Source organism: Falco cherrug, chromosome 6, assembly GCF_023634085.1.
Source record: "Falco cherrug isolate bFalChe1 chromosome 6, bFalChe1.pri, whole genome shotgun sequence".
Classification (NCBI taxonomy): domain Eukaryota; kingdom Metazoa; phylum Chordata; class Aves; order Falconiformes; family Falconidae; genus Falco; species Falco cherrug.
This window is the reverse complement of record NC_073702.1, coordinates 82285497-82313387: the sequence shown is the minus strand read 5'-3', so window position 1 is coordinate 82313387 and position 27891 is coordinate 82285497. Positions and strand designations below refer to the sequence as shown.

Here is a 27891-nt window from a genome sequence, read left to right as displayed (position 1 = left end):
TCCCTTAAAGACCGTTGCAGTGCTGCTGATTTCAATATGCTTGTAATACCTTTTCCAAGAATCCTGAACTATGTTCTCAGATTTTAGTTGCATTTTTAACTTTTTTTTTTTATGGTAACCTGCACTGAAGAGCAGGTAAAGAATGAAAACAAATCCTGCTGAAGCATGTTAAAATTAAATAGGCAAAGGGACATTCACTCTGAGTGTAAGGGTGTCTATTAAATGATGTAAGCACAAAGCAGAGAAGGGATAACAGAAGGGTAAAAATAGCTGTATACTTATTTTTAATCTCTATCTAATTTTGGTAGAATTGAATAAATCCTGCTTGAGAACAGGTGACTCATTTAGAGTTGGTGAAAATGACAAATTCATGGTAAGGATGATCTGATAATAATGCCAGACTTTGATCATTAATGTTTACTTTTCTAGTTTGCGTTCTCTGTGATGCATCACATCTTGCTAGATGTTTTAACTTACCATTTTCAGCTGATACTATCAGTCAGAATGAGGTAAGTATTTTGAAAATTTCAGTTAAGTAGTTTGGGGAGCAAAAGTCCGTGTAACTTGTGCTTCAGTGGAAGAATAAAATTGCAGGAAAATTTCCTCTGTGCATCCACTGAAGTTTTTCACATGGTTATTTTAAAATGTTTAGTGATTCACAGTGGTAATTAAATGCATTTCATCAGTATAAATTTTCCTCTCAAAAGTCACTCCAGTACTGTATTTTTAGTAAACATACCTACAGTGGTAAGCAAATGGTCCATATGTTTGCTATTATTTGAAATTACTCTGTTTACAATGGTAAATATTAACTAATTCCAGTGAAAGGCGTTAGCTATCATAAAACTAAGGAGGTATAGACTAGGGATTGAAATTACCCGGTGTGGTAGTAACATAAACCAGTTCTCACAGATGTTTGTTCTTCAAATGAATGTTCTTTTTGGAAGAAGCTTTTAAAAATAAGACAGAGTAGTGATAAAGTAATCACTAATATCGGTGATTACAGTCAGTAAGATTTTAAAATCCTGTGTTAAAGTTTGATTGTTGACTTGCCCGTTCCTCTGCCGTAAACTTGCAAGCAGTTAAAGGCCAGAGCTTCAGATTGTCTTGATTCCCAGTATTGTAGACCTTCTTTTTAGTTAATGTTCAGCGATAGTGAAGAGAAAGTGTTCTTTATTTTCTGTAACTTAAACTCATCGCAAAGACCAACTCATAATGTTAATTTGGCTGTATAGGGAGGTATAGACTGATACCGACACAACTTGAAGTGTTTGTAGAATTCTAACTATGTGCATCTGTGTGGACCCATCTGGGATCTGTCTATCTTGTTGAAAGAAAGCATAGAGTATTGAGATGACTTTTGTTTGCAAGATCAACTGGCGTGAAAGGCTATCAACATTGTAGTGCTGAAAGAGTTTCTTCACTAAAGGGTGGAGCGGAGAGCAGGAGGGGTGCTCCCCTCTTAGGGCATTACTGACTTTGCAAGAGTCAGTCAAGTCAGTCAGTTCCTGCTTTTCAGATTTATTTTCTATGAAGCAGCCATACTAGTGCGCTATACTGAAAGTAGTAAGGAAAACCAGATTTACCATTATCTAAGTCCCTGTTTCAGCATCCTTCTGATTGCAGTAAGAGAAAAGCATTGCAGCTTGCCTTGAGGGCAAGTACACTTACTCTTAGACAGGAAAGGAGGGAATGAATTTCAGAATCTCAGCAGTCTTAACAGATACCTCATTAGTCTCAGTTGAGTTTTATTGTTACTAAGTCTGGAATAGGAACAAATATGTGTTCATGGGTATAGTATTACCAGAGTACTATACCCTACCACTCTGCATGCAGTCACACATCATGCATGCAGTGAGAGAGGGATGGATTCATTAGAGTACTCTGGCTTCTGGTGATCTTAACAAGTGCAGATTGGCAACAGTTTTCTAGTACTCTGAAATATATTCTATTCCCTGAAAATGAGAGGTAGGTTTGAGTAGAGTCAAAGTAAAAATCATTAATACAGGGTTAACACTGTAGCATCTCATGTCTCTCAATTCAAAGAAATTTCTGAAAAATTATCATTGAATCATTCAGGTACACGCTTGCATGCCCTTACTTCTGAGGTATTGGGGATGGAAACCGCCAGTGGGAATTACCTGATGATGAGTTCAAGCACCATAGTATCAAATAGTAGCTCTGAGACCTGTGAAGGACGTTATATTCTTCCCACAGAGAGCCTGGATGTGCCAGAGTTTCTTCTTGTAAGCTGTGTTTGAATCTGTAGGGGTGCAGAAACATGGGCTTAGACAAGGGCTTAGGTCTCTCTTCCCAGCTCTTGTTTGGGGCTGTGTGGAGGCTTGCAACTCTTGGAACCGTACCTCACTCCTCTTGCTTGTCACCATCTGCCTTCTCTCTTCTGACCCACATTCTATGAAGTGATAGCGAGGTGGTTCAGTTATCTAGAATCTCCTCCCCGAGATTACACTAGGAGAGGTTGTATGAGATAAGGGGGACCTCTTTGAAGGGAGAGAGCCTTCACTGAGCTCACTCTGCATACTAATCGGACCCACGTTCTCCTCCTTCCCCCAGAAAACACTTCCTTCCTTCCTCTTCTATTTCTTGTTTTCCTGTTTGGGTGTCACCTGTTCCTCCGTTGGTTGTTACAGAACTTTGTCTTTTGTCTGGGCCCTTCACCTGCATTGTGCATCTATCCCACCATTTTTCTCCTGCTGTACTCTGCCCCTCAGGCTGCTCTCCTGGTGAGCACCCACCAGGTGAAAAAATGAGTAAGCAAAAGTCTCTTCAGAGTTGTCCTACTTGGTAATGAAAAATGAACCTTAATTATTTGAGGGGAATAAACACTAATGTCTTCATGAGACCCATCGGATCTTGAGGTAGTGAAAAGAGAAGGTAGAACACTTGGTTGGCCTTCACCATTGCAGCAGAACTCGTCATCTGCTATGTTTTCAAATGGTGCAGAAGTTGGAGGCTTATGTGATGCTTGTTGCAGACAACTGTGGTATCCGTTTATTACATTTTGTGGTAGTCATCCTATGAGCTTAGTGTTGTGTTCTGTGTTTCTACTGCTGTGATACACATACACTGTGAAGTTAAGTTTTATTGGGCTGTTTCGTAATGCTCTGTTGCAAAAGCTATCAAGACCATGACAGCTATATTGTCAGTGGCCAGTGATTAAAACCCAGTTGTTTTCCTTTCCAGGCCATTGATGAGCCTCCCTATCTCACAGTGGGCACTGATGTGAGTGCGAAGTATAGGGGAGCCTTCTGTGAAGCCAAGATCAAGACAGCAAAAAGACTTGTCAAAGTCAAGGTATGTGGTTTTCTTGCAAACACTTGGGGGGGGGGGCAAGTCATCAGTGTTCAAAATGGCACAACGTGAAACCTCTTTATAGCCTCAAGACAGCTAAGAGGCTGTCCTTTCCTTGGAGGCTGGTAGTGCAAGCTGTGAAATAACAGTAGGCCTATTTCTGTTGGGAGGGGAGGGGTTCCCCCCACCCCCCCACAATTCAGTATGTTCTTTTGCTTTCACTGCTTTGTCATCCGCTTGCATCCAGTATTTGTGGCCTTCATGCCACAGGCTGACCTTAAAGTAATTGATCAAAACACAACAAATGTAGGCTTATGCATGGGAGAATGTTATCAGAAAATAGCCCAAACTCCTCAAAGTAGGTTTAATATGGTTTCTTTTACTTTAGGAGCACAGGTCACTGTCATTTAGCAGTGGCAACAAGATAATGCTTCAGGAATAAGATGGAATCCTGCTGTCTTGCAACAAAGGCTTGGCATATTGAGTCCTACAGAATAGCAAGCAGGGGATCTTGCCTAATCTTTGTGATGACTAGTTAATGACTGAATGAATCCATATAAGCCACATGCAGCAGAAATAAAAATTGTGGTGAGGGGAATATAAGAGATACATTTTAACATCCCTTGGAAATTTAAAGTATCATTTCTAGAAATAAAGAGAACAATATTTGAGCTTGTTTTTAATATATAGTAAGTCTAGACTGGTGAATGGCCTTATATTTCTGTTTGGGTAATATTGCCCTAAAAGTTTCTAATGTCAGAGCAGGTACTGTTTTTCTGCTCTGCCTCTTAACCTCGTACAGAAATACAACAGAGGAAGGATCAGAAGCACTTAGGAAACATAAATTAGATTGTTGCTCTGCAGCAGGGTTATAGTGGCAGATTTATTTTATCTACTGCAAATAGAACTGAAAATGTGTGAATTGTGAGCGGTGATAATGTGTTACAGAAGAGCCTCCATTATAAATTGTCATGCATTGCTTGAATCTGCCCTCATGGTATGGCCAATTTTTGCCTATAGTATCTATGAGGGAGAGAGCAGGCTATCTCCAAAAGCCCTGGTGGGAAGGATTGTTGTCACTTATTTGATAATAACATTAACTGTAACAAGAAGCTATTAAGTCTTAAATCTTACATCTTTAAAAAGCCTTTAGAGCAAATTAGTGGTCTTTTCATTTCATTAGTCATAACTCTTAACAGCATCAGCTGGTCTGTGCTTTACAGCACCATTGTGTTTAAGTGACTAAGTATTGGTATTTAAGTTGTTTAGTATCAGTATTTAAGTACAGGAATTGTGTTGTGCCTAGATCAGTGCAATCTTAACTCCTTTCAGCTCTTCAGATGGCCACTTGCACTTACTGATTAATACTTTCGTATGGGATTATTACTTGCAGTTTGGTCACTGCCGTGTTTTGGAGAAAGATCTTGCAATGAAATGGAATAGAATTTTTATTGTGAGTTGTTTGTGGAGGCAGTGCCTGAAGCCCTGTAGATTCAAGTTTGTGCGTGCGTCTTCACTGTTACTGTGTAGCTTAGGGCTGTTAGGCCCCAGTACAGTTGTGGCTTTGCAGAGCAATGTGATTTGTGGTTGAGATTTTTTTCTGCATAAGTGCAGTTCACATTGTCTTTCCTCCACCAGGAACATACATTCCCTAAACTTAACAGTGACCTCTTGATGTTATCTAAAAATCTTCTCCACGTGCTCCTTCTGGCACGTGCAGACTTTCCTCAGTACTAGATCTAACCAAATTCTTATTATCAGGTGTACTTCGGAATTTTGGTAGTTTTATCTGCTGCATTTATTTTCCACTTGTTTAACAGTTTCTTCTGGCCCCGAATACATTTTATGCCCCAGTCCCCTAGAACTAGTAGAGGAAAAGAAAAGTTAACTTCATAACACCAGTTTTAGCTTGAAGCTCTCATTTAAGCTTTATAACTAGATGCTCTGTTGAGAAAGGAGGTTGGCAGCATTTTTTTTCAATATGGAGTATGTCATCTTCAGGCAAGTAAAATACATTTAATTGTGTCTCCTTCTATCTGCTTGTGGCTTCTGTCAAATTCCGTTTCCTAGAATATTTTGAGGGAACCCTTCATACTAACTATTCCATCACCAGTACAATGCAATAACTTTATTCAGTTTATCACAATGATGTATGTGATGCTATGAGTTATTTATCATTTCAGTATCAATAAGTACTGTATCTCACAGTTTAGCAGTCTTCGGCAGGTTCTGTACATAGTACAGAAGGATACACAATGTAACTGCATTACTTTGTCATGGAAAGCAAGTAAAATGTAAGATTTGCCTGGAGTTGTGAAAAGTGTTGAAGGCAGTACAAATTTTACTAAAGGGCAAGACTTTGGTTGTTAGAAGAGTGGTAGTCCACTTCATTGGATCTGTTACAGCTTGCCTTAGAGAGCTATTTAAGCCAGTTTGTTTTGACAGTGTCCCATAAAACAATTAGCACCGTCATCACACCCACTTGTATTTGGACACCCTCCACAAAAGTTTCAGAAGACACTGTTTTCTGTGTAGGTCTTTATTAGAAACTAGTGAAGCATCTGCTCTACAGAGCCTACCAGGACCCTCTTTTTCAGGACAGTGAAGAGAAGGGAAGTTCAGCTGAATCTGGAACAGGTCGATCGTGTGCTGAACATCTTAATCTTTTGCCTGAGACAGAAAGGATCCACGCTGATAAATACTGTGGGAATCAAACTCCACTATAAGAAATACTGATGGCGCTTTTCTTAGCTTCAACAAAGGCCAGTGATGTTACACTGAGTTTGGAGTATCAATATTTTCTGTTAACAACCAGTATTTTTTTGAGTGTGTATGAATATCTCAAGAAGCATAAACAGTTGGTATGAAAAATCTCTCCCAAAAAGAGTCAAAGCCCCAAGGCACCTTTAAAAAGAAAAAACATTCTGAAATACAAATAGCAATTTGCTCTGTTTACCTTTCATCATAGTACATTGCGGCTGGCTCATGGTTTTGGATAGAGTTCCGTTTTGCTGTAAAATACATTTAAGATAATTACAGACAGTAAATAAAAACAGATGTCTTTAGATCAGAATTGATATAGTGGGTATTTCATATGAGCCAATAGTGACTGCAAGTTTCAGATTGTTTTGCATCTGAGCTGAACTTTTGATTTCTAAATAAAGCCCCCAAAAGAGAGGAACTAAATACTTGTATCTGTCAGGCTGAAGTTCAGAAGGGTAGTTTGCTCAGTTGATTCCTAACCTAAATCCTTTGCCTGGCTTTCAGGTTATAAAGTGGGACTTTGGTGGGCACAGTAGTTGCCATCAGTAGGTGGGATGATGGAGCTCTAAAAAGAACATACTTTTAACAACAATGTGTATTGCTGTGGTTCTAACAGAAGATGGACAAGGTGACTATATCATGAAGTAGCACCTGGAAGGCAGTGAAGTATTTTAGTGCATTTGTTTTCGAACAAGGCAGTCGAGGTAGGCTCTCCTTAGTCCTGGGTGTAGGTGCTGTTCTTGTCTGTTTGCTCCTATCAAAGTTTACAAAGCTCCTTAAACTATCCACCTGAGGAGGCTAAGTAGGAGAGTTGGTGTTAGAGGACACTTGTTCTGAAGGAAATACTGCTATTGCTGTGTGCTACTGAGAAACTCTCAATAGTGAGAACATAACCTTGGGGACGCTCGTGAACCAAGTCCTCAGATTTAATGTGGAATTGCTGTAGTTGAGAGTTACTATTACATGGCTGAATCTCACGTTACATTCTTACTTATTGTGAATGGTAAATAAAACATCATATACCAAGTGTGTGTGTTCTGGTGAATGTTAAAGAACATCATTTGTGTGTGTTAATAAAATGTACAAATGTGCATAAAATGTAATGCTAGAATTTTCTGTTTCCCTGAACTTTAAAACCAGAGTGGAAATGGAAATAAAACTTCAGGTGTAATTGAAAGGAGGATCCTGTGACTTTATGTGACCAAATTAACTTTAAGTGAAATAAATGGTGAATATCTGTAGCATTTGATACAAATAACTTAATTGTAGGTTTGACTTTCCAGACCTTTTTTTTTTTTTTTTTTTTTTTTTTTTTTGTGGACAGCATGTCCTCATGAGGATAGGATTAAAGGCATAGCCAATGACATGGGAAGACACCTTGGAAATCCTTAGGAGATTTACTTACTCCAGTTCTGAAAGACTGAAAAGTTAACCATCTGTACATTTAGTTCCGGTTAACTATAGCAGTGTGTAGGCTATGCTGGCATTAACTGAAGGGCTGTTTGGGTGGTTAGTTTTGGTTAGTTGACAGCAGTGTGAGTCTTTCAACCACGAGTGAGGAGCAGTTTAATCAGCAAAAGCACACACACACAGGGCCCATGATAGGGGGTTGGATGTAAGTGCTAAAACTATTTGATTTCAGAGCATTGAAATATAAATGTTTCTTTAAAATTATTTATACACAGAACTCTTGAAACTCTTTCTTGTTGAGGTACTGGAGCACTACAAATCATTAAGAGAACTGCAGAGATCTTTTGCAGCTATTAAACATTGTTGTCACTTCCTTCAGAGGTAATGGTTCTGTTCTGAAAGACAAAAAAATATTTTAGGAATTTTGAAGGCTCAGAAAATGTCTCCTCATATTTCTAAAATACAGGAATGAAACAATTTTCAGCAAGTGGAATGATTATGGTGACTAACGGTAAGACGAGAGTAAGAGAAGGGCTATTCACATCTGCATGTGTTCATGCTGCTCAATTTTATCAAGTGATTGTCAGTTGAATTATCTTTTTTAGGTAACTTTTCGACATGATTCTTCAACAGTGGAAGTGCAGGATGACCACATAAAGGGTCCCTTAAAGGTAATATATTTGTTTTATATTTTGCTAATGCTTTGAAAAATGTTCTTTTGCAGTATTTGGCATAAATGTGTATATGCAGTATGGGGTCAAAGTGGAAGGTTCGATTTATTACGCAGGCTAGATAGGATCACAAAGCATAAAAGGTAATGCTGTAAAGCTATAGTTAGTATACTTTCCATGGTAACTTTTTCCTTTGTAGTTAAAGGGCATGCAGCATATAGGCTGATGCAAGCCTCTTGGTTCTTTTTGGCCTTAAAGCTAAGAAGTTTGGCTGGCTCTGATATTTAGTCACTCTTGCTTTGGAAAACTCGGCTAGAGGATTTGATGGGCAAGCTCTTACACAAGAGAATGACATCACTCAAATTGGTTCTTGCTCCCCACCTGCTGGCAGGAAATAATTAGCTCAGTTAGTTGGCTTATTTTAGAGGAATGTAAAAGAAGTTTTGAGGGATACAAATATATCCAATTGAAACTGGAAAAATATGGTATATTTAACATAGGAATAGGTTAGAAATTAATTTTTTTGTTGTTTGCTGAATATAAAACTATTAACTTCATTGCCTGTTTCAGAAGCTCTCCAGTGCTAAGTGGCTTTTGTATTTTAGGTAGGAACTGTTGTGGAAGTGAAGAATCCAGATGGAACATACCAGGAAGCAGTTATCAACAAATTAACAGATGCAAGTTGGTACACTGTAGGTAAGAGAAATAATTCATGTATCTGAATAACAATAAGCCTGTGACCTGGACATATCTTAAGCATGGTGGGAGAGATTTTTTTGGAGATGCCTAGGTATTCAAAGTCTGTATAAAAAAACCCTCCAAAACCTAAACGTCTTAGTTTGGGTTTTGTATAAGAAACGGTACCCCTCGCAATGTGAAACTGGGACCCCAAATAAAGACCTAGTAAATTGCTCTATAAATTGGTAACTGCTTCTTAGATATTTAATATACTACTGTTAAATGTTCTGGAGCAAAGTATGCTGTCATAGTTCCTTGAAAAAGGAATAGAAGTGCTTTCAAAATGTTAAGTTGCAGTACTTATTTTTCGCTATTTTCAGGCCTAATCCTGGTAACAGCTGCTGTAAAAGCAGTGATAGCTTGTTTTTTAAAGAAGTCTTCTCCCATTCATTTTCCTTATTTTCTAATGTGACATTTCAGACTTTAGATGACGTATCCATACATGCCCACAAGGAAATATATATATTTTTCTCCTTTAAATATGTATTTTAAATTTATACAACATGGGTTTGCTCTTTACTATGTAGCAGCAGATTAGTCTGTCTTGGGGAAAACTGGTCAGCTGTAGAATGACAACATGTATTCCACCTGTGTACTGGTAGTCTTAAAGGTATACAGGAAATGTATTGATTCTTCAGAAACTACGTATTCCTGTCTTTGGCACGTAACTGGGGCATGGGAAGATGAAGACCAGGTCTTGAAAGAACCTTAGCGAGACAGTTGTTTTGAGATATTGAGGTTTGTTGTTGATGAGGCAATGCTGAACAACTAGGGAAAGACGAACTTTCCTTAGTCATAGTCCTGTTGGAAAGGAATAGAGCTGTAAGTTTACTTAAGACCTTTCAGATATGTGTTGCAGAAAATATATCTGTGTTCTTGTTGGAGAAGTAGAATGTATGAGTAGAGGAGAGATCAGGTTAGGATGGGGTGAAACATGAGGTATAAAGGCAAGGATTAACATTACAGACAGTGTTTTGGTAAGCAGTATAGAAGTGGATCAGATATGAGCGCTTTTAAAAACAGAATGGTATAGCTGGTATTAGAACTATGTTGTGTTGTATGTTACGCTTCTGAGAAAGTGTGACATTAGAAGTTCAGCAAGAAGAGTAAGATAGGAGTCCGTGCAGATTAAATCTTGAAGGTAGGTTGCATGGAGTTGCAGTCTTTAAATCAAAGTAGATGTCTGTCAAAAATCCTGAACTTGAGAAATACGAAGAGATGTAAGAGTTGAGACTGGAAACCATATTTTGTAGATAAAAGTAGACAAAAGCATGTTGACCTTGCAGAATCAGTAAAAGTAGCACAGCTGCTGGCTGTGTAAAAGCACTTTGAGAGAGAAGTAACTCTAGCAGTGGATGATTAGAGTAATCTTTGTCAGGAGGCTGAGTGAAATGAGACCGAAATTATCTTTACAGACAGTGATGACTTTGCAGATCTGAGTGAAAGTCCTACTTCAAGGGAGTTGCCATTTACCAGATTTCAGAATTAGCGCATATCTTAACCAGCAGTTATCTAATGTTGTCCGAGCACTTTTTTGAGAAGTATCTTATTACTTATGTTGCTAATGATTTTGTGGCTAAAACAACTATGATTTGGTGAAAAACCTTGTGAAGGGACAGACAGAGCTGAAGTAGTACCTTTCCAGAAGCTGTTGCTTAAGACTGTTTATGCCAGTGCAGCAGAAGCATGGAATAACCATTTGGGGGCTGCCTGAGAACACTTTCAGCACTGAAGTACAAGCAAGGTTGCTTTAAGATCATCCCTGTCTGTCTTGTATTCATGAGATGTTGTCTGAATAAAATTGGACATCAAGTTAGGTTTACATGTATTTTTTGGTGCTACTACTTTCCTACCAAAGGAAGATAGCAACTAAATTAAATTCATAAAAAAAGCAATAACCCCAAACAAAAAAACCCTGGCAGACCAAAACTGGTAAAGCCTTTTACAGTTACTATAGCATAGTTATAAATACATGAAGTGTCCTTAGTTAATTTGCCTGTCATATAAGAATTCCTCAAAAAACTTGAGGTGTTCCAATCCTGGTAAGATACTGTTTCATTAGTCATATAAATGTGTGTTTAGAAAGTTTAAATGATATTATTAATGTTTAACTCTGTGTTTACTGGGGGGGGAAACATGGGATTGCTTTACTAAAAATGTAGAATTGTGCATGTTCAAAATTAGTCTTATCCCCTTCTGCACTTTTTTGTCATTATATTGCTTTTTCTCAGAATTCAAAGTGGTTTTATTTTCATTTGGTTGCCTTTTTTTTTTTTTTCCCCTTGCAGTTTCAGAATAGGTGTTTCAAAATGCATTACATTCCTGTCTCCTCAGTAGATTGTTTTGAGGATGTTCCATTAGATTAGAATGTCATGCATTGCAGCCGTATGTGCTATGCTGGCCACACAAGTCTTGCAGGGAGGTGAAGCTTTTCCTTTGAATGAATTCATGTTATGGAACAAGATTAAGAATCCCTCTGGCAGGGAAGAGGCCACAAGCAGATTACCAAATAGGACACATAATGTGGCTACCTACCTAGCTCTGAATAGGTTTACCTCTGTTGTAGTCAGCTTATCCCTTGAAGTGGATAGATTATTTTTTTTTTTAATCTGTCATTATGTAAGGAGACTGTTAGGTTAATTAACACAGACTGAATTAGGAACCTGCTGCCTTCTACTTCACTTAAACAAGGGGGGGCTTAATTATGTGTTGACCATTTGAGGTGCAGCTCCAAATCTGTGTATTTTCTTGTGCTGTTCCTGCCCTTGATACTTCTCAACGAATTTTGAAATGACAGATGGGCATCTATAACTGATATTTTATCACTAAACAGTACTCCACAATTACTGTAGTACAAATAGACTGGGGAATGGTAGTTACAGGGAGGGAAGTTTGTTCATCATCAGTACTGAGTTTTGCATAGGCATGAAAAATGCTCAGAACTAGGTAAGAGTGACTTTCATATCAAATAAATACCAATAAATAATTCTGATGTACCTTGTTGCTTTTTGTATTTTTTAATTTAAATTAGTAGATGTTGAAAATAGAGTATAGCACCCACTATCTGAAAGCCAGACATGGCTGAAAATTAATCTCTCTGATCTTGCCAGGTATCTTTTGCTGGTTGTCAGCCATTTTCCTAACACAGTTATTTTGACTCTTGTTTGTGAAAGAGTTTACATATTTTTAGTTTTCTGCCACATGGTTGAATTCTTATGAGACTGACAGAATCAGAAGTACTGTTGACGGACAGAAGGGATTATTTGAATGACGATGAAAGACACATATTAAGAAATTGCTGAAACTTTTTAATGTATTATTTTAATCTAATCTTGGGGTTGTTTTCATGCCCACAAAAGTCTTCAAGGTCACTGCAGTATGGGGAAAAGAATGTAATTGTTATCACTGCTGGGGAGGGGAGAGGAGGTCAGTTCTTGTCTCACTGAGCAGTGCAGGCATAGCCTGAGAGTTAAAACTTAGCACCAAGTTTTCCTCCATGAAGCAGCTGTAGAAAATTTGATGAAAGCTTACTTCTTACATGGCTAGTTTATCAGCTTCTGAAGATCCCACCTTGAATGTGTGCAGCATATTTCAAGATTCAAAAGTATAAAGCATACAGCTGAAGCCAACTGTTACGAACTTGGTTCCAGTTGATCCTAGTGATAGCAGAGGTAGCAGATGGAAACCAGGAGCTCCAGTTCTCTCACTACAGCTGGGTTTGATGATTGTCTGCACTTTGATGGTCATCTTTCTTAGACATTTGTTTTATAGCACGGTTGAATGAAGTCAGCAGAGAAAGGTGTTGAACTATCACATGGCATTCAACTGTAACTTTCTTTCTCAAAATACCCATTTATGTTTCTCCACAGTAAGCATAGCTTCCATTTGAATATTTTAGAACTCCTGGTTATGTAATAATGTTCTGTAAAAATTGAAAATGTTTGCACAATGTTTTTTAAAGTCTGGCATGCACTGGTTTTTAATTTTATGTCCTGATCAATGAGGTGTCTGCTCAGCTGCTACTTAGGATTGCATTTAAGATATGCAAGCATGGAGTAGCTGTGGTGAGACAGCAGCTTATGTATTTGGTCAGTATGTGCAGATGCTTTACTGAATGTGCAGTAGTGTCCAGGTGCAGCTTTGTTTTAAGCCCTGGCTGCAGGAATATATCTCATTCTTTCTGACACCTAAATTGATCACTTAGCAATATCTGGATTTAAATAAATAAATAAATAATCTATTTTTCCTTGCTTCTCTTCCTGCCTGGTGACAGTATTTGATGATGGTGATGAGAAGACTCTTAGACGCTCTTCCCTGTGTTTGAAAGGAGAAAGACATTTCGCTGAAAGCGAGGTAATTGAAGAATTTTTATGCGACAACTTTTTATTTAGAAAAATTTAAAAGTGCTATTTTTAGTACCTCAGTATTCAGTATGTTATATACATCCATGCTACTAAAAATGGGGATTATGTAAAATACAGTCTGCAGGGTCTGGCTTGCTCTTTTTAAAAATCAATATTTAAATCAGTTTAATTTCACTAAATCGTGTAAGTTAAGCAACAAAATCAGAATTTAGTATTTTTCATTTTTGTATTTCTAATGGTGCATAGATTGTAGATCACACAAAAACCTGCAATCACAGAACTACTTTGCTTTATATAAAAAAAATAAATCTGTAAGTAAAAAAATCAAAATACGCTACATGAACAAATTTACGTAATTCTCTGGACATAATTAAGTTCCGCTGAATTGTACATAGATGAGCAAGTGTAATTTGTAGTAGCTGATAAACTTGAAAGATCGGTACTTTTCTTTTAAAAGGCAAATTATAAGTTGCTGTTACCTGTTAATTTGAAGACAGTTACCATTATTTTGAAACTGGTTCATGTCTTAAAGGTGACTTGCATATTAAAGTATACAGACATTTGTAGCAAATTTCAAATAGTTGAAATTTCAGAATGAGGGTTACTCCTTATTACATAAAACAATCTGAACTTGATGGGCAGATTTATGTAAACATGTTACTTACTGGAAAGCTACTGAAGACAAGGGTTCTTTGCTCTGCATAAATGTGTTTTATTGTAGTCAGCTGAGCTTGTTGCCTGCTAACTGCATTCTTGCGAAGGTTCAGATACCTTCTAGAATCCTAAGTCAGGATTAAACACATGTAAAGAGGAGGGCCTAATTAGATGCCTAAATCTGGATTCAGATATAAATGCCATAATTTAAAGATTGTACTGTTCATTTGATTAAATACCTTTAAAATTTTATTTTATTTTGTTAATGATCACCACTCCTGAAAATTCGATTGCTTGTGTTGCATAAATACTATTTTAATAATGGTTTCAGGAGTATTACTTTATAGTAAGCAGGTTGACAGTTTTAGTGTGTGTGTATATATATTGCTTTGCAATGCGTTTGGCTGAACAAGGGTAACTTCACATTATTCTGTCGGATTCAAGAAACCTTACATTCAGGTGACTCCTACCTTTTATTTTATCGTCATTCTTACTGTCTTAGCTTTTGATGTCTTGCCAGAAGTCACTGATATGCAATTCATTGTCACCAGCCCTCAATGAAATGTATGTTGTGTATTTCTAATTACCTCATGATTGCATAGCTACTCAGCAGGGAAAATTGCATCTCCAGTTTCTTTTGTTATTAAACCAGTGCCACACATTTGTCTTGTTCTGATGTTGCTTTAGCTTGATCTCTGACTTGCTGAGTGTGTGGGATCTTTCAGTGTGTCCCCCACACTCCGAAGTAATCATGCATTTACTTTAAGATTTAAAAAGCCAATTTTATTGTCTCTATGTCCAGTTCTGTCTGAAACAGAATACTTCTGAGATTCTTCTTGATGTGTCACGCTTAAAAATGCATACACAACTCAGAAGTGTAATTTGAAGGACTGTGTTTACTTGGGAAAGCTTTATGCCTTCTTTCAAAGAAAGGAGTAAGTGCCTATAGAAAAACCCTGTGTACCAGGAACCTTCAAATCTGGAATGGTTATAATTTAAACAGATGACAGCAGTCTCAGGGAAGGAAGATACTGCATGTCCATGAAGTCCTCTTGATGCTTTAGCATTTTGCCTGAATGGAGAACGTTCTTTCCTTCTCTCTCTCTCTCTCTTTCTCTCTCTCCTTTGGTTTGATGCTAATATAGCCTCAGTTAGCACCTTTTCAATTATCAGTATAGCAAGCTCTTTAAAATTGTTTTAGAATTTTTCTTTCCCATATCAAAATCTGAATTACTAAGAAAAATACAATTAACTTGTGATGTTTGCTGCTACTGCTACTGAGTTATCTTGCAGTTTCATTTCACAGGGGACCTTTGTTCATTTATAAGTAGATGACTGGGTGTTTAATCTGATAATAGGACAAGCAGAAAATTCATCCTGTAGAGATAATACTTAAATCTCTGCTTTTGAATGGTCCAAAGGCAGGACTTCTGGGAGGAATTGTTTGTGTGTTGGACAAAAATTAATTATTCAGGGATGTGGAAAAAGTGTTTAAAAAAAAAAACAAAAACAAACCCCAAGACAAAACACATTACCTTTTAAAATTAAAGCAGTGACATCTCTGCTGAACTTTTGTATTTCTTTTGTAATGAGAGAGTGTCTCTCTATTGACAAAAATTACTTTAACTAGGTTATACAAACTTATGATTTGGAGAATAAATTATGCCAGATGTTTTTATATATGTGTATATATGTATTTTTTCATTTCAACAGACATTAGATCAGCTTCCACTCACAAATCCTGAACACTTTGGGACTCCTGTTATAGGAAAGAAAACAAACAGAGGAAGGAGATCCAATCATATGTAAGTCTAACGTCTTTGCATCTGTGCTGTCTGTATTCAATTCTGAAGCTTTCAGCGTGTGTGGAGTTTTATTTTGCGTGCAGGCTTCACATTGAAAAAACAGGAAGCCATATGAAAAGCGCTCAAACTGAAAGTCGGTTTTGCGTGTATTGTTGCATGTAAGAATTACAAGAAGTTTTTGTGTAATCAGTATTTAAAATAGTAGTGGGTACAGGCAAAAGTGTTTTTTCTTGTTTTTGTTACTTCAGTAAAAAAAGAAAATGGCACACCAAGTGGAAATGTGTTGTTAAGCTATATTCAGAAGCTTCTCTGTAATAAAGTTGGTATTATAAATGTGTTGGACCCAAATTAGACCCATTACAATGCAGCCATTGTCCACCTGATATGAAGTCTTTGTAGAAGGTACCAGAATCTTCATGTAGACCTTTGGTTTCTCATTACAAGGTCTCTTAAGGGCTTTTAGAAATAGGTGAACAGTGTTGCGGTTTGCAGCAAAGCTTACTGATAGAAAAACAAAGCTCAAGAGTAGCGGCCTGATTTCCCAGGTGCCAAACTTCTTGGTAGCTGTGATCTTGAAAAAACAGTTTTAAATACTCCACTGACTGTTCATCTTTGTCAGTTGTGGGTGGGTTTGGTTTTGGTTGGTTGGTTGGTTGGTTTTATTTTTAAAGTTTTGCTGTAGTAGGGGCTGGGGTAGAAAGGGGGTTTTCATGCTTGCATTACCCTTTCATGCTATTTTTGATAGCTTGAAATAAATATTGCGCTGTGTATATAGAGGTACTATAAATTTACTCAATTACTGGTTTAGTAATTTGTGACGTATTGAAGGGAAAAGATGGAAGAAGCTGGCATATACCACAGAGAATGTGATTGCAGCATCCTTGGTGTCTGTGGCTGGGTTGTCCTCTCTGTTTTCCCTAACTGTACAGGACATTATTATGTCAGAAACAAAACATTTAACTTATGATTAATATTGTCTGAACTGAGTAAAAAGACAAATTGCACAGATACTGATATAACTGAACTAACTTTACAGTCTTTCTAAAATAACCTTGGCTTTCTTTCTAGTCCTTTACTTCTTTTCCCACAAGAGATTCTCAAACGCCAGAAAGCTGCCTGAAAGATTTTTATACTGTATTTTAGAAGAAATCACTACTTTTTTAAAAGGAGGTTGAGGGGAAAAAAATCAATGCTTTATTAGCCCTCCAAATGATGACATAAGATTAGGGTGGGGAAAATCAAACATAAGTCACCTTAGACTTTAAATCACTTATCTTCTGTTACACAAATGCTGTGAGTTGTCTGTTAATATTGAACTTTGTACTCAAAAATTGTTTTTTGTAAAATGGAAAATAGCTTTTAAAATTCTGCTTATTGTGCTCGTTGAACACACTGTGTGTTTTCTGAGAATTAACCTTCAAAGTGACTAGTAAAACCATATATATCTGGAGAGAGCCAGGAGTGCTGAATATTTATTTATTTATTTATTTATTTATTTATCCATTTATTTATTTATTTATTTATTTATTTTAAAATCAGTTGCAGGTGATTTTAATTGGAATAGTTTTGTACATGTAGACTCCCCATTGGTTAAAACCAGATGCAACTTTGTACTGGAACAGTCAAAACAATGAGCCAGAACATTTTTTAATCAAAACATATTTGCACCTTTGCTCATCTACTTACATTGCAGCACTTTGTTCAATGTGAAATTGAAACAGTCATTGAAATGCTTCACTGCATATCTTTAGAGAACTGTTCCAGGATAAACAGACTACTTTTCTCTTCGCTATTCATCTTCATAGCTGATGTTTCTTCTTCAGAGATTTGTCCTCTCTTAAAATAGCTTTTTATTCTGTATGGCTGTTAAAGTAAAAGCATAGTGAGATTAAGAAGAAAACCAAAATGGTTTAGCATAATGTTTGTCCAAAACTGCAACCGCAACAGTATTACTGAACAGTGTTTCACTAGGGCAGAATTTTAATTTTGAGTGTCCTGACAGTGTATTTCATTTCTGTTCTTCCGTGTGGATGCATGGCGGTGGTTTTGCATGTATTACATGTAGGTGTGCATTTCTGGGTTTGTAATGTTTGAGTTTGTGAAGTTGCTATTATAATATCCTTGTAAATACTTCCATTCATTTTAATCCTAAAACACGTGACAGACAATTCAAGTCACTATTATTTATGCCTCTGACAATTAGCTTTGGATCTCCTGTAATTATAATAGCCAAGTTTTGAATAGTTGAGTTTTAAGTCTTTTTCTGTTGTTTAGTCCTGAAGAAGAATCTTCATCCTCTTCCAGCGATGAAGACGAAGATGATAGGAAACAAAGTGACGAGTTATTAGGGAAAGTTGTGTGTGTGGACTGCTTCAGTGTGGATAAAAAGAAAGCTCTGTGGTTTCCAGCCTTGGTAAGAGTTTCATATTTTTTTATTATTATTTTACAAATTTTAATTAATTTCCTAGGCACCAAAGAAAGGTGGGTTGTTTGGTAGGCTTTTTCATTTTTGATGGATTAATCTATTTTTATTAGAACTTAATACGTTTCTTCAAATCGGACTGTATCATAATAGTCAAAGGCAATATATATGTAAGTATGTTTCTTTAGAGAAGGTGATTGCTAAGGTGGCTTTATTTTTTCCAAACAGCCATAATTGTTGACTAATTCCAGCTTAACAGCGTGTTTAGTTGTTGAACTAAATTTGAGGGTATTGCATGTCATCATTCTAAACTACCAAGTTCTATGAAGGAAGAAAGTATAAAGAAGTGCAAAAAGAGGGGAAGTTCAGTGATTACATGGGTGTTGTTTTTCTCTGTTCTATATAAACACATCTGATAATATAATGAAATGTTTTTTCTTTGTCACTGTGGTAGATAGGAAATTCATTGGTAATTCTCTACTTTAAAATAACATTGTAGTCTTTTAGTACAAATATTTTCTATCTTTCTTTATTCTGGCATAAAGATAGTTATAATAAAATAGATTAAATATATTTTAATAATAATTATAATAAAATATCACTTAGTCTAAGGATTGCATATACACTGACTCATATTTGGAAATTAACATTTTCATATGTGGTACCTTCTACTACTGTGCTTTTTAATTTTTATTTTATTATGAATTATAAATATTTGAATATTTCTCCCTGGCAATGAAAGCTTAAAAAGTTTCTCTGATTTCAGGAAAACTTGTGCTTTGCTTTTGGAAAGATGCCATCACACTTAACCCTTAGTGTGTGCAGTAGTTCTCAGCTGCAGCTTTCTACTTGCCACCTCTGGCGGCTTGTAGTGTAGTCCAGGGGCTTTCCAGCAGGACTTCTGTTGGAAAAGTTGGTGGGAGAGAAGGAGTTACTGCAGTCTTATTTATTTTATTTTTTTTTATAACAAGGGAGAGGGCAGAATATACAGGAAGGAGATGCCATGTTAATGACAGCTTTAGCAGAGGCTTTCAGTAATAGACAAGAAAATCGAGCTGTTTCTTTACTGAAAGCTGTCATCAAGATTGATGCAACGTCGCCTGCCTCCTAGCCACACTCTGAGAAGCGGGCAGCAGGACTGGCTTGAGGTGGCTGATGCCACACTGTTGGGTTAGCGCTTGTGGTGATGCATGTGGCAGGTGGCAGTTTCCATGCAGTCCCTCTGGTAGGTATTGTGCTTGCATGGGAGTGATGTAGTGCTACTCAGGGTAGCTGTGGGTCAGACCCTAAAAATGAACTGAATTGTTGCTTAGGCTCCCAGGGTATACTAACGATACACACTGTTATTTCTGTGGGTTTCATTTGGAGATTGGAATAGCTCGTTCTTCATAGAAAGCTTCCTGCGATGAATGAGAAGCAGTAGGGGGATAAAGTTTGAGGGTGGAGCTCGTTAACTCTGAAATAGCTTATCCTAGATTAACTGTTATTTTAGTAATCAGGTTTATAGCTCTGCAAATAAACATCATATTGCATTTAACCTGAAAGGTTGTGCCAAAGAATAGATTTATGCCCCAAATAGTTTTTTTTTCTTTTTTCCTTTTGTAATCCTCTCCCCTGTAGCTATACCTCTCCATTCTTTTACCTTGTAAGCAGGTTACATCTACTGTTAACAACAAAGTAATTTTATCTTATTACTGATAAATTTTGCTTTAACTTTCTGTTATGCTAATTATTAATTAATTATATTGTGTGCAGATAAGCTCTGTGTATAAGCACAGAGGAAATTGTGCAAGTTTATTATGTGAAAAGATGTTCAGGGATTAGTCTAAACCTTTACAGCAAATAACAGTTCAGATTAGTAGTAGAAACTTTGGATATCAGTCCTATAACCTGTCGCTTATAAATGTAGAGCTGTAGAAATCTAAATCTGGTAAGAATTATTCTGCAGACTCAGTGACTGACTGTTGGTTTTATCCTGCATGCATGGGGTTTTTGTGGTTTTTTTCTTTGTTTGGGTTTGTTTTGGGTTTTTTTTGGGGGGTGGTGGTGGATTGAGGGCAATGGCTAATTGTAACTGCAAAAAGGCCTGGCAGTTGCTCCTTAATGTCAGAGAGTATGATTTAGTAAGCCTTATAGCATTGCTTCATTTTAATGTGTACTTAAAGGCTTTTGGAAGGTGCAGCGAGGAAATCTGCTTGAAGCATTTTCAGAAAATTGAGTTTACATAGGATCATCTCCCTCATTCTCCTGTGATTCAGTGGAGTTTGTTTTGCAAAGAAATTTAGAAAACTTGATTCAGGCAAAATTGAGGTGATGTTGCTTGATGTAAAGGCACTAGATGAGGTTGTTGTAAGCTGTTTCCCAACCTCTGTATGAATTTCTGAATACTGAGATTTTGATGCTTCTAGAAAACCAGTAGCTAAAGCCAGAAGGACCTTTCTCCATCTTCAGAGAGCCAGGAGGTTGCACCGCTCTGTTTCAAATGGGGGGTGCTAATCACTCTCTCTTACCTTCACCAACTGTTGAAAACTATATCTCAAACTGCATTTCAGTTAGTGAGTTGTAGTTTTGTAGTTTCTTTGGAGACTGTAGAATGCATTGCATTTGGAGACTGAGGCTGTTAAGTCTCACTTTTCTCGAGAAGCCTATTTTTAGCTTATGCTGTGTGATGCGCAGCTCTCCAAATCAGTTGGAACTTTTGACTTTACCTTCTAAAATGCCATATGGCTGGTGACCTGTGTAAGGAGGGAAAAAACATTTTGTTGTGCAGTATCTTTGTGTGTATGGTGGAAAAAGTAGGGCTGAAAGGAGCTGGTCTAAGAGAGAAGAGGTATTTACCAGGGCTAAATTAGGACTGCGGTCATTTGCTGCTCCTTGGGGTTTTGTAGCAGCTAGAATTTTCTTAACTTTCAGGGAGCTACACAAGTTTTGAAAGAAGAAAGATGAGTGATGGAGGGGGTTGCTTTTCTCTTCTATAACTCTGGAAAATTAGTATTTATTTTTCTTTTAATGAAATTTCCTGAAACTTTTTAATTAGTAACTTCTATACTGGTTTAACAAAACTTAAATAGCTTTTAAAGTTGCAACAGATAATTAATATGTTATCTCAGTGCTAGACTTGATTAGTCTACTTGAATTAAAGAATCATAATATCTATCATAATACCTATCATAATACTTGTACTTGAGGCACTCTTCTCTCCTAGGTAGATAACCTACGAATCCTCCATTATAAAACTGTATTTCATAAATCCTGTAGGCATTTGTTTTTGAAACTGTGTGTGATTACATCCTTGCAATTTCTGGAAGTTTTAGACGAGGTCTCCAGCTCAGTTGGCAGCACTTGGTGGAAGTTCTCTCCTTTTAGGATGAGGAGGAGAATAAGCTGTAGTGGCGTGACAGGTACCTAACTTTTGTCAGAGTGGTGCTCTTTCTTGTCTCTTGACAGCAGCCGTCAGTTCCCTCCAGGAAGCGAGCATGACCTTGTGCATTCAGTAATTCCAGGAGGTCACCGCTCCTGTGTTTTGAGGGATCTCAGTGTTGCTAAAGAGAAATGAGCCCAAAAGCTTTTTGAGAAGCATTGGTATATATTATTACTCTCTTGTTTTTCTTTTTTCTCTCTAAACTTTGCATTTGTAATATCTCTGCAGGTGGTTTGCCCGGATTGTAGTGATGATATTGCAGTGAAAAAAGATAATATTCTTGTTCGCTCTTTCAAGGATGGCAAATTGTGAGTAGAAGTTGATAACTGAATAAAATCTATACCTGTCAAGTGAAATACTGTATGAGATGTGTTGGGTAAAGCATTAATAACATTAGAAAGCTCAGTAAGGCACTGCCAAGATTTTTCTAATGTTTAGAAAACTGTTAACAGCCTGCATTTTGATGAAGATAGTCTTGAACTTTGGCATTATTAATAATGGGTTGCATAAATCTTACCTGTCTTAGCTTTAGTTTCATTGTTACAGTGGTGGCAAACAAAGCAGTCTTTCATGACTTTGAGAATGGCCTGAGACTCTCCTGCTCTGGTTGGAACAGAGCGCTGCTTTTCAGAGATGTGGCCATAAGCTAATCCAGCTACAGGGGGGGTGGAGGTGTGTGCATGCACCACATGCACACATAGAAATTCTTTCTTTTTTTGTGGTAGTAAGGCGTATGTTTATCTCAGTCTAGACTACAACTGCTACTTATCATGTTCTCTGAAAATAGATTTGATAGTACTCAAAGTAGGAAAGAAAATAAGAGAAACAAAGAAAACCGGACTGTGTGGCATTTGCAATAGAATAAGGAACTTTGTGTTCTTAAGCTCATGTTGGTCAGGGAGGGGGATTGATGGTGGATAATAGAATTCTGTTTTTCTAGGTTTCAGTTTTTATTTTAAAAATGGCAGCCATTTATTGTGCTTGGTTCAATTTAACAGAATGCTTTTACAGAAAGGATATTGAAATACTTTTTTTTTTTTTTTAACACTTTCTAAATTATCTAGTGTTTCTGTGCCAAGAAAAGATGTTCGGGAGATTACTGAAACTTCACCAAAGCCTGATGCTTTGTTAAAACAAGGTAAAAATATCTTTCTATGAGAAAGCACATTCATATGTATTTACTTTGTTATGTAAATCGAACTGAATTTATAGTAGATTAGTTTGTCTTTAAAATGCTAAAATACAGGATCTTTTCCTATAGCATAATGTATTTAAGGAGAACACTTCTTAAAATCTAGAGGAACTTTTTTTAATTAAAAAAACCCCACTCTACTGCACTTGTTTTAAATGCAGACATGCCAAACAAAGGATATAATCATACAGTGCATGCTAGATTTATAGGTTATTAGTGTTCAGTCTTTTGCATTAGACCTTCGTATAGAGTTATGCTTATCATAATACCCCTAATAGTTATAAGTTGCGTTTATGCACTGTCAAGAAACTGGAATTGTGGATTAATTTGAAAGTTTGAGTTTGTATGATCAGTGTCTTAGAATTAGCTTGTGCATATTGCTTTCTCCTTCTTGTTGGAATATATATATGATTAATATATATATGTATAAATATTTATGTATGCATATAAATATGTACGTAAACCACAGTGAAAACCTGTTGGAGTAGGGGTTCCCTTAAGTAAATTTTCATATATGCCCTAATACAGAAGATCTTTATTTGTGTCTGTAGACACTAACATGGTAATAAAGCTAATAATAGCTCTGAATAACTTGATTTGCAGAGAACATTAATCCGGTTTGGCTGAGGAAGACAAATAAGGATGGACAACACAGTGTTGTTGTTGAAGTTCTTTGAATTTGGGGGTGGAATTGTTAATTATCAGTATTTCTTCCTTCTCCTGTGTGCAGCCGTTTTTTTTATTAAATGTATGGTCAAACTGATACTCCTGCATTGCTAACAAATGCTGGTCCTTTTACAGCTTTTGACCAAGCCCTTGAATTCCATAAAAACAGAACTGTTCCTAGTAACTGGAAAACAGAATTGAAAGAAGACAGCTCCAGCAGTGAAGCTGAAGAAGAAGAAGAAGATGAAAAAGAAAAAGAGGATAACAGCAGTGAAGAAGAGGCAAGTGATAGTAAAGGGCATAGATACACAGCTGATAAAAATTAGCGAGACTGAAATACTAAAGTAGGTCTTCCGAACATTTGGGAAAATTTAACATGTTAACATTGGCAACATTATTATTTCTCAGTTTTCAAAATCTTTATTTAGCAAAGATCAGTTAATGTAAAGATATCAACTTGAAAATCTTAAATATCTTTGAGTCACTGAGCAAAAAACGTGTAGTCAAAAGACTGAGTTGTTAGGTTCTAATGATAAGTAGAAATCAAAACTCAAAATAAGATCCTTTTTTAGAATCTTTGTATACCAATCTTAATGCGGTAGCAGAAGGGGTTGTAGTACCTATTAGGGACTGAGCAAGATGAAAGGTAGATATTGGTGTCTGCTGTCCACATGCACGTTGTTTTTTCCAAAAGAAAAAAGATATCTTTACTTGAGTGTATTTCTACATGGAACCCAACTGCTAGGTGTCAAAGGTCTGGCTGGGAAGATCTGTGTAACTAAAACATATTTAAGTTGTTTCTGTTAAAGGATGTGTGGTGCTTAAATTACTTCAACAGTTTTGATAAATTTTAATCTTTCTGTTTTCTTTGAAAACATCAGCATTTATGTCTTGCAACTGTATGTAAATCCAGTCTGGCCTTTTCTTTTCACATGCGGTTTCAGTATTGGAAGGCCAAGGAGGTTTTTTTTGACTGACGTAGAACTTGGGGTTTCTTACAGTGATATTAATTGCTGGGCTGTAACGTCAGTTATGGCCCAGATGGGTTTCCAGTTTGTAGTTCACTCTCCCTCCAAATAAACAGTTGTTTGCCCTTCTATAATAATAATGCAGTGTGTTGTAGCGCACAGAAGGGTATAGTTTCCCTCCACGGTTTGTCCTGCAGCTGCTTTGTTGTGTATCATGAGTGTGTTGATTTATTTTCCCCTTTGTGGCCATGGAGTGAGATCTGTGCATGCTAAAATCATGCTGCTGTAAGTAGCTGCTGACATAAATGATGATAAACTTTTCTGCTGGCTATAGAGCTGTTACCCCAGTATGTTCCCATGACTTACCACACATTCCAAGCCATGGGGAAGTTTGCTACCTTTTACAGAGGAGCTCCATCTGAGAAGGCAGCTCTAAGCTGTAACTGACCTGTATTCTTGACATATTTCAAAAAGAAACCAAACTAGGCTGGCATGGTCCTGTGGTTGTCCTCTCCTTGCTTGTGTCTCTGTCACCCTGTCCTCCTTCCCTGCTCCCAGATTGCTATGCTAGCCTACAGCTGTAGGTCCTGTTGTAAAGCAGATACTGCAAGTGGTTTGCACTGTTCTTTCACTGCTTCTAGCTGTATAAAATGGAGTTTACTGTTTTCAGAGTGGTGAAAAGTGAAGAGATTCTGAAACATTCAAATAGCTACCAAGAAATGTGAGGAGCTGTACCTCTCTCTCATCCTGGTCTACTGAAAAATTGCTTCACTACAAGCTATCTCTTTGGCTACCTGGTGTAAAGAAGCAAAAGAGCTTTCAATCAAGGCATTAGCTCATGCCTCCTCTTCCACCTTTCTTCTCTTGTGGAGTTTGGAGTCCTGCCTTGTGTAGTTTTATAATTCTCTGTTCTTTCCTCCCAATCTCCTGTCCAAAAAAAACCCAGAGACACGAGGATAGAAGAAAATACATGGAAGGAGCTTCTATTTCACAGCAGGCTGTGAAGCTGGAAGAGAGTGGTTTTTGAATCTTCTATTTCCTCTGTACCTTCTGGTGGTACTCAAAATCTATATCTGCTCATTATCATTTTTTCTCGCACTAAGGTCTTGGAGCTGTTCTTTAATGTGTTACGCAACTGCCAGTAACGCAGGAGACTGAAATTGCCATCAATAGTGGAGTTGTAAAGGAGAAACTGAGCTGGTTTGGGTCTAAGTGGTTGTTACAGTCCTCTCAATACATCCTCCCTGGAGATTGTGGTGGTGGCATACCAGAAGATGGTGTTCCATCTTTTATTCATTCATTTCTTTATTTTAATATTTGCTGGGAGATTGCGAAGGTGTGAAGTAAAAACTTTGCCACCTCTCCATGCTCATGAATTCATTCTGCCTCTTCTTTAAGCTCACAGGACATTAAGTGGCTCTGATCAAAAGTTACAAAGCCCAGTTTGCAAGGGGCTCTGCTCTTCTTAATGTGTTGAGAAGCAAGGAGTACTTCCATGGGCTCAGCACAATTCCTGAACTTTCAGAGCAGGTTCATGTCCAGCAGTGGGCACTAAGAATGTAGATAGGTTTGTACCCATGCAGGTTGACACATGATTTTTATATAGTGACCATTCCTTCACTACTTTTAGGTGAAAAATTCACAGTCTTTAGCTACAGTGTTTGTAACTATTTGACCTTGTACCCTTTGTTCATCTCTCTAGCTCCTCTTAGTTGCCTGTGATGTTGTAAGAGCTAGTCTTCCCATGTGCTAGACATGAAGATCTCATCTCAGGCAAATGTTTTGGGATTTATTGTGACATCTCTTGTGATAATTTCTTCTGCAGTACCCAGTGTTTAAGTCACCTGTTGAACTAGGAGGTTTCTAAAACAGAGGCAAAATATTACACACACACACCCCCCACTTTTTTTTTATCTCTCCACCCACCTTTGAGCAGTTTCTGCAGCTTCCTGTCTTTATGAGTTTGTGCCTGTAACCTGACTATCAGGCAGCATCTCTTCTCAAACAGGATCTGTGGGCCTTCTCTTCGGACTTTTGTCCCCACCTGCAGATTGTTCTGGTGCTTTCCAGGACATGAAAAATTCTCACTGGTGGCCTTCAAGCCATCTGTAGGGTCCTGGTACCCATGAACCAGAACAAAAACAAGCAAACAAAAAAACCCCAAACCAAACAAAAAAACACCAACCCACCAAACCCCAAAACAAACTCTTATATATGTGACCTCAGGCTTCATATATAGATGCTCCTATCCTGTGTGTATATATATATATATTCACACACACTGTCATAGATACATAGATGCTTCCGTACATATCTTTAGAGATAGATAGGAGTAGACATGTAAATCCTCGTTGCTTCTCTTCTTAGGAATTGCCTTCCCCCTGCCTTTTTTTTTTCCCCAAATGCAAGACTGGAAAATGGCCTTCCTTTCTTTTACTAAATCTGATGGTAGGTAGTTGACAAGGACCCTCTTTTCTAGTGCTGCACTGTAATACTGTGTGAATTTTATGTGTTGCAAAAACCCATGTTGCTAATTTTCTGGATTGCATTATCACACATACAAACCACTTTCTTTTTTACCTTTGTGACATGGACAGATACATTAGATACTACAGAGTGATTTGATAGGATCATGGTTGTCTAACTTAGAAGTATGAGGATGACAGAGTGTGTCGTGCCTGCTTCAAACCGCTAGCTAGGAAACCTTGTCTGACTTCTTGATTAAGAGATTCTGTAAGTGTTCAGAGACTATTAACAGGTATTATTATCATAGTATAATATCTACTGATTTTGTAGAGTCTGAGAAAGTGAAAATGCTTTTCAGCAGCATGCAGGGTCTTAAGCTTCCCTGCTTTGCACACTTTCTTAAAAATTTGGTTTGATCTCCATTGGGAAAATAGTAAAGGAGTATCCACCTGCCATTCTGGCACCTCTGAATTAGCACGTTTCATACTCTTCAGACATTGACTCTTATGGTGAGAAAGGAGTGGCAGTATTTTATTTGGCTTCTTCATCACCTTTACTTTAGTTCCCTTAATATGTAAAAAGCATATATTCCTTTTTAAAAGCTTTGTTGGGTTTCTGGAAGTTTTAGTTCAAAGACTGCCCCACCCCAACCCCTCTGCAAAAAAAAAAAAAAAAGAAAAAAAAAAGGCTCTGTGGGACCATTTTCTTATGGCGAGTGTTCTCTTTTTGGTGAGGAACGTGAGAAACCCAAGTAAGTGCTCATGATCTCTTTGCCATGATCCAGCATATGCTGGTAAAAGTCCTTTCAAAGTACCTGTCATGTGAGACTAAACCAGATGAAAACAAACTCCAAAACCCTATCGATTCCATCAAGTCATTTGTTCTCTGTGGCATGCGAAACACGAATGCTCTTAACCAGGCATTTGTCTGTACTGTGTGCAGGGCTGCAGCATCACCTCATACCTGTTGGTGAAGAATTGCTAGATATCCCTGGTTTCTGGTGCCCCCCGCCCTGTGAGGATGCATCTAGCATACTGGC

General features: G+C 37.4%; 1 protein-coding gene across 6 annotated transcripts in view; it reads left to right on the top strand.

The window, feature by feature from the left end:
* ARID4B (AT-rich interaction domain 4B) overlaps nt 1–27891 on the top strand; it is a 93604-nt gene that overhangs the window by 26606 nt on the left and 39107 nt on the right. For all 6 annotated transcript variants that reach the window (XM_055714239.1, XM_055714234.1, XM_055714235.1 and 3 more), the window contains exons 3-11: nt 3205–3315; nt 8091–8156; nt 8762–8852; nt 13168–13247; nt 15626–15717; nt 17992–18130; nt 21789–21868; nt 22625–22698; nt 23554–23699. In XM_055714239.1, the coding sequence (XP_055570214.1) occupies nt 3205–3315; nt 8091–8156; nt 8762–8852; nt 13168–13247; nt 15626–15717; nt 17992–18130; nt 21789–21868; nt 22625–22698; nt 23554–23699 (879 nt within the window). The remainder of the gene's footprint in view (nt 1–3204; nt 3316–8090; nt 8157–8761; nt 8853–13167; nt 13248–15625; nt 15718–17991; nt 18131–21788; nt 21869–22624; nt 22699–23553; nt 23700–27891) is intronic.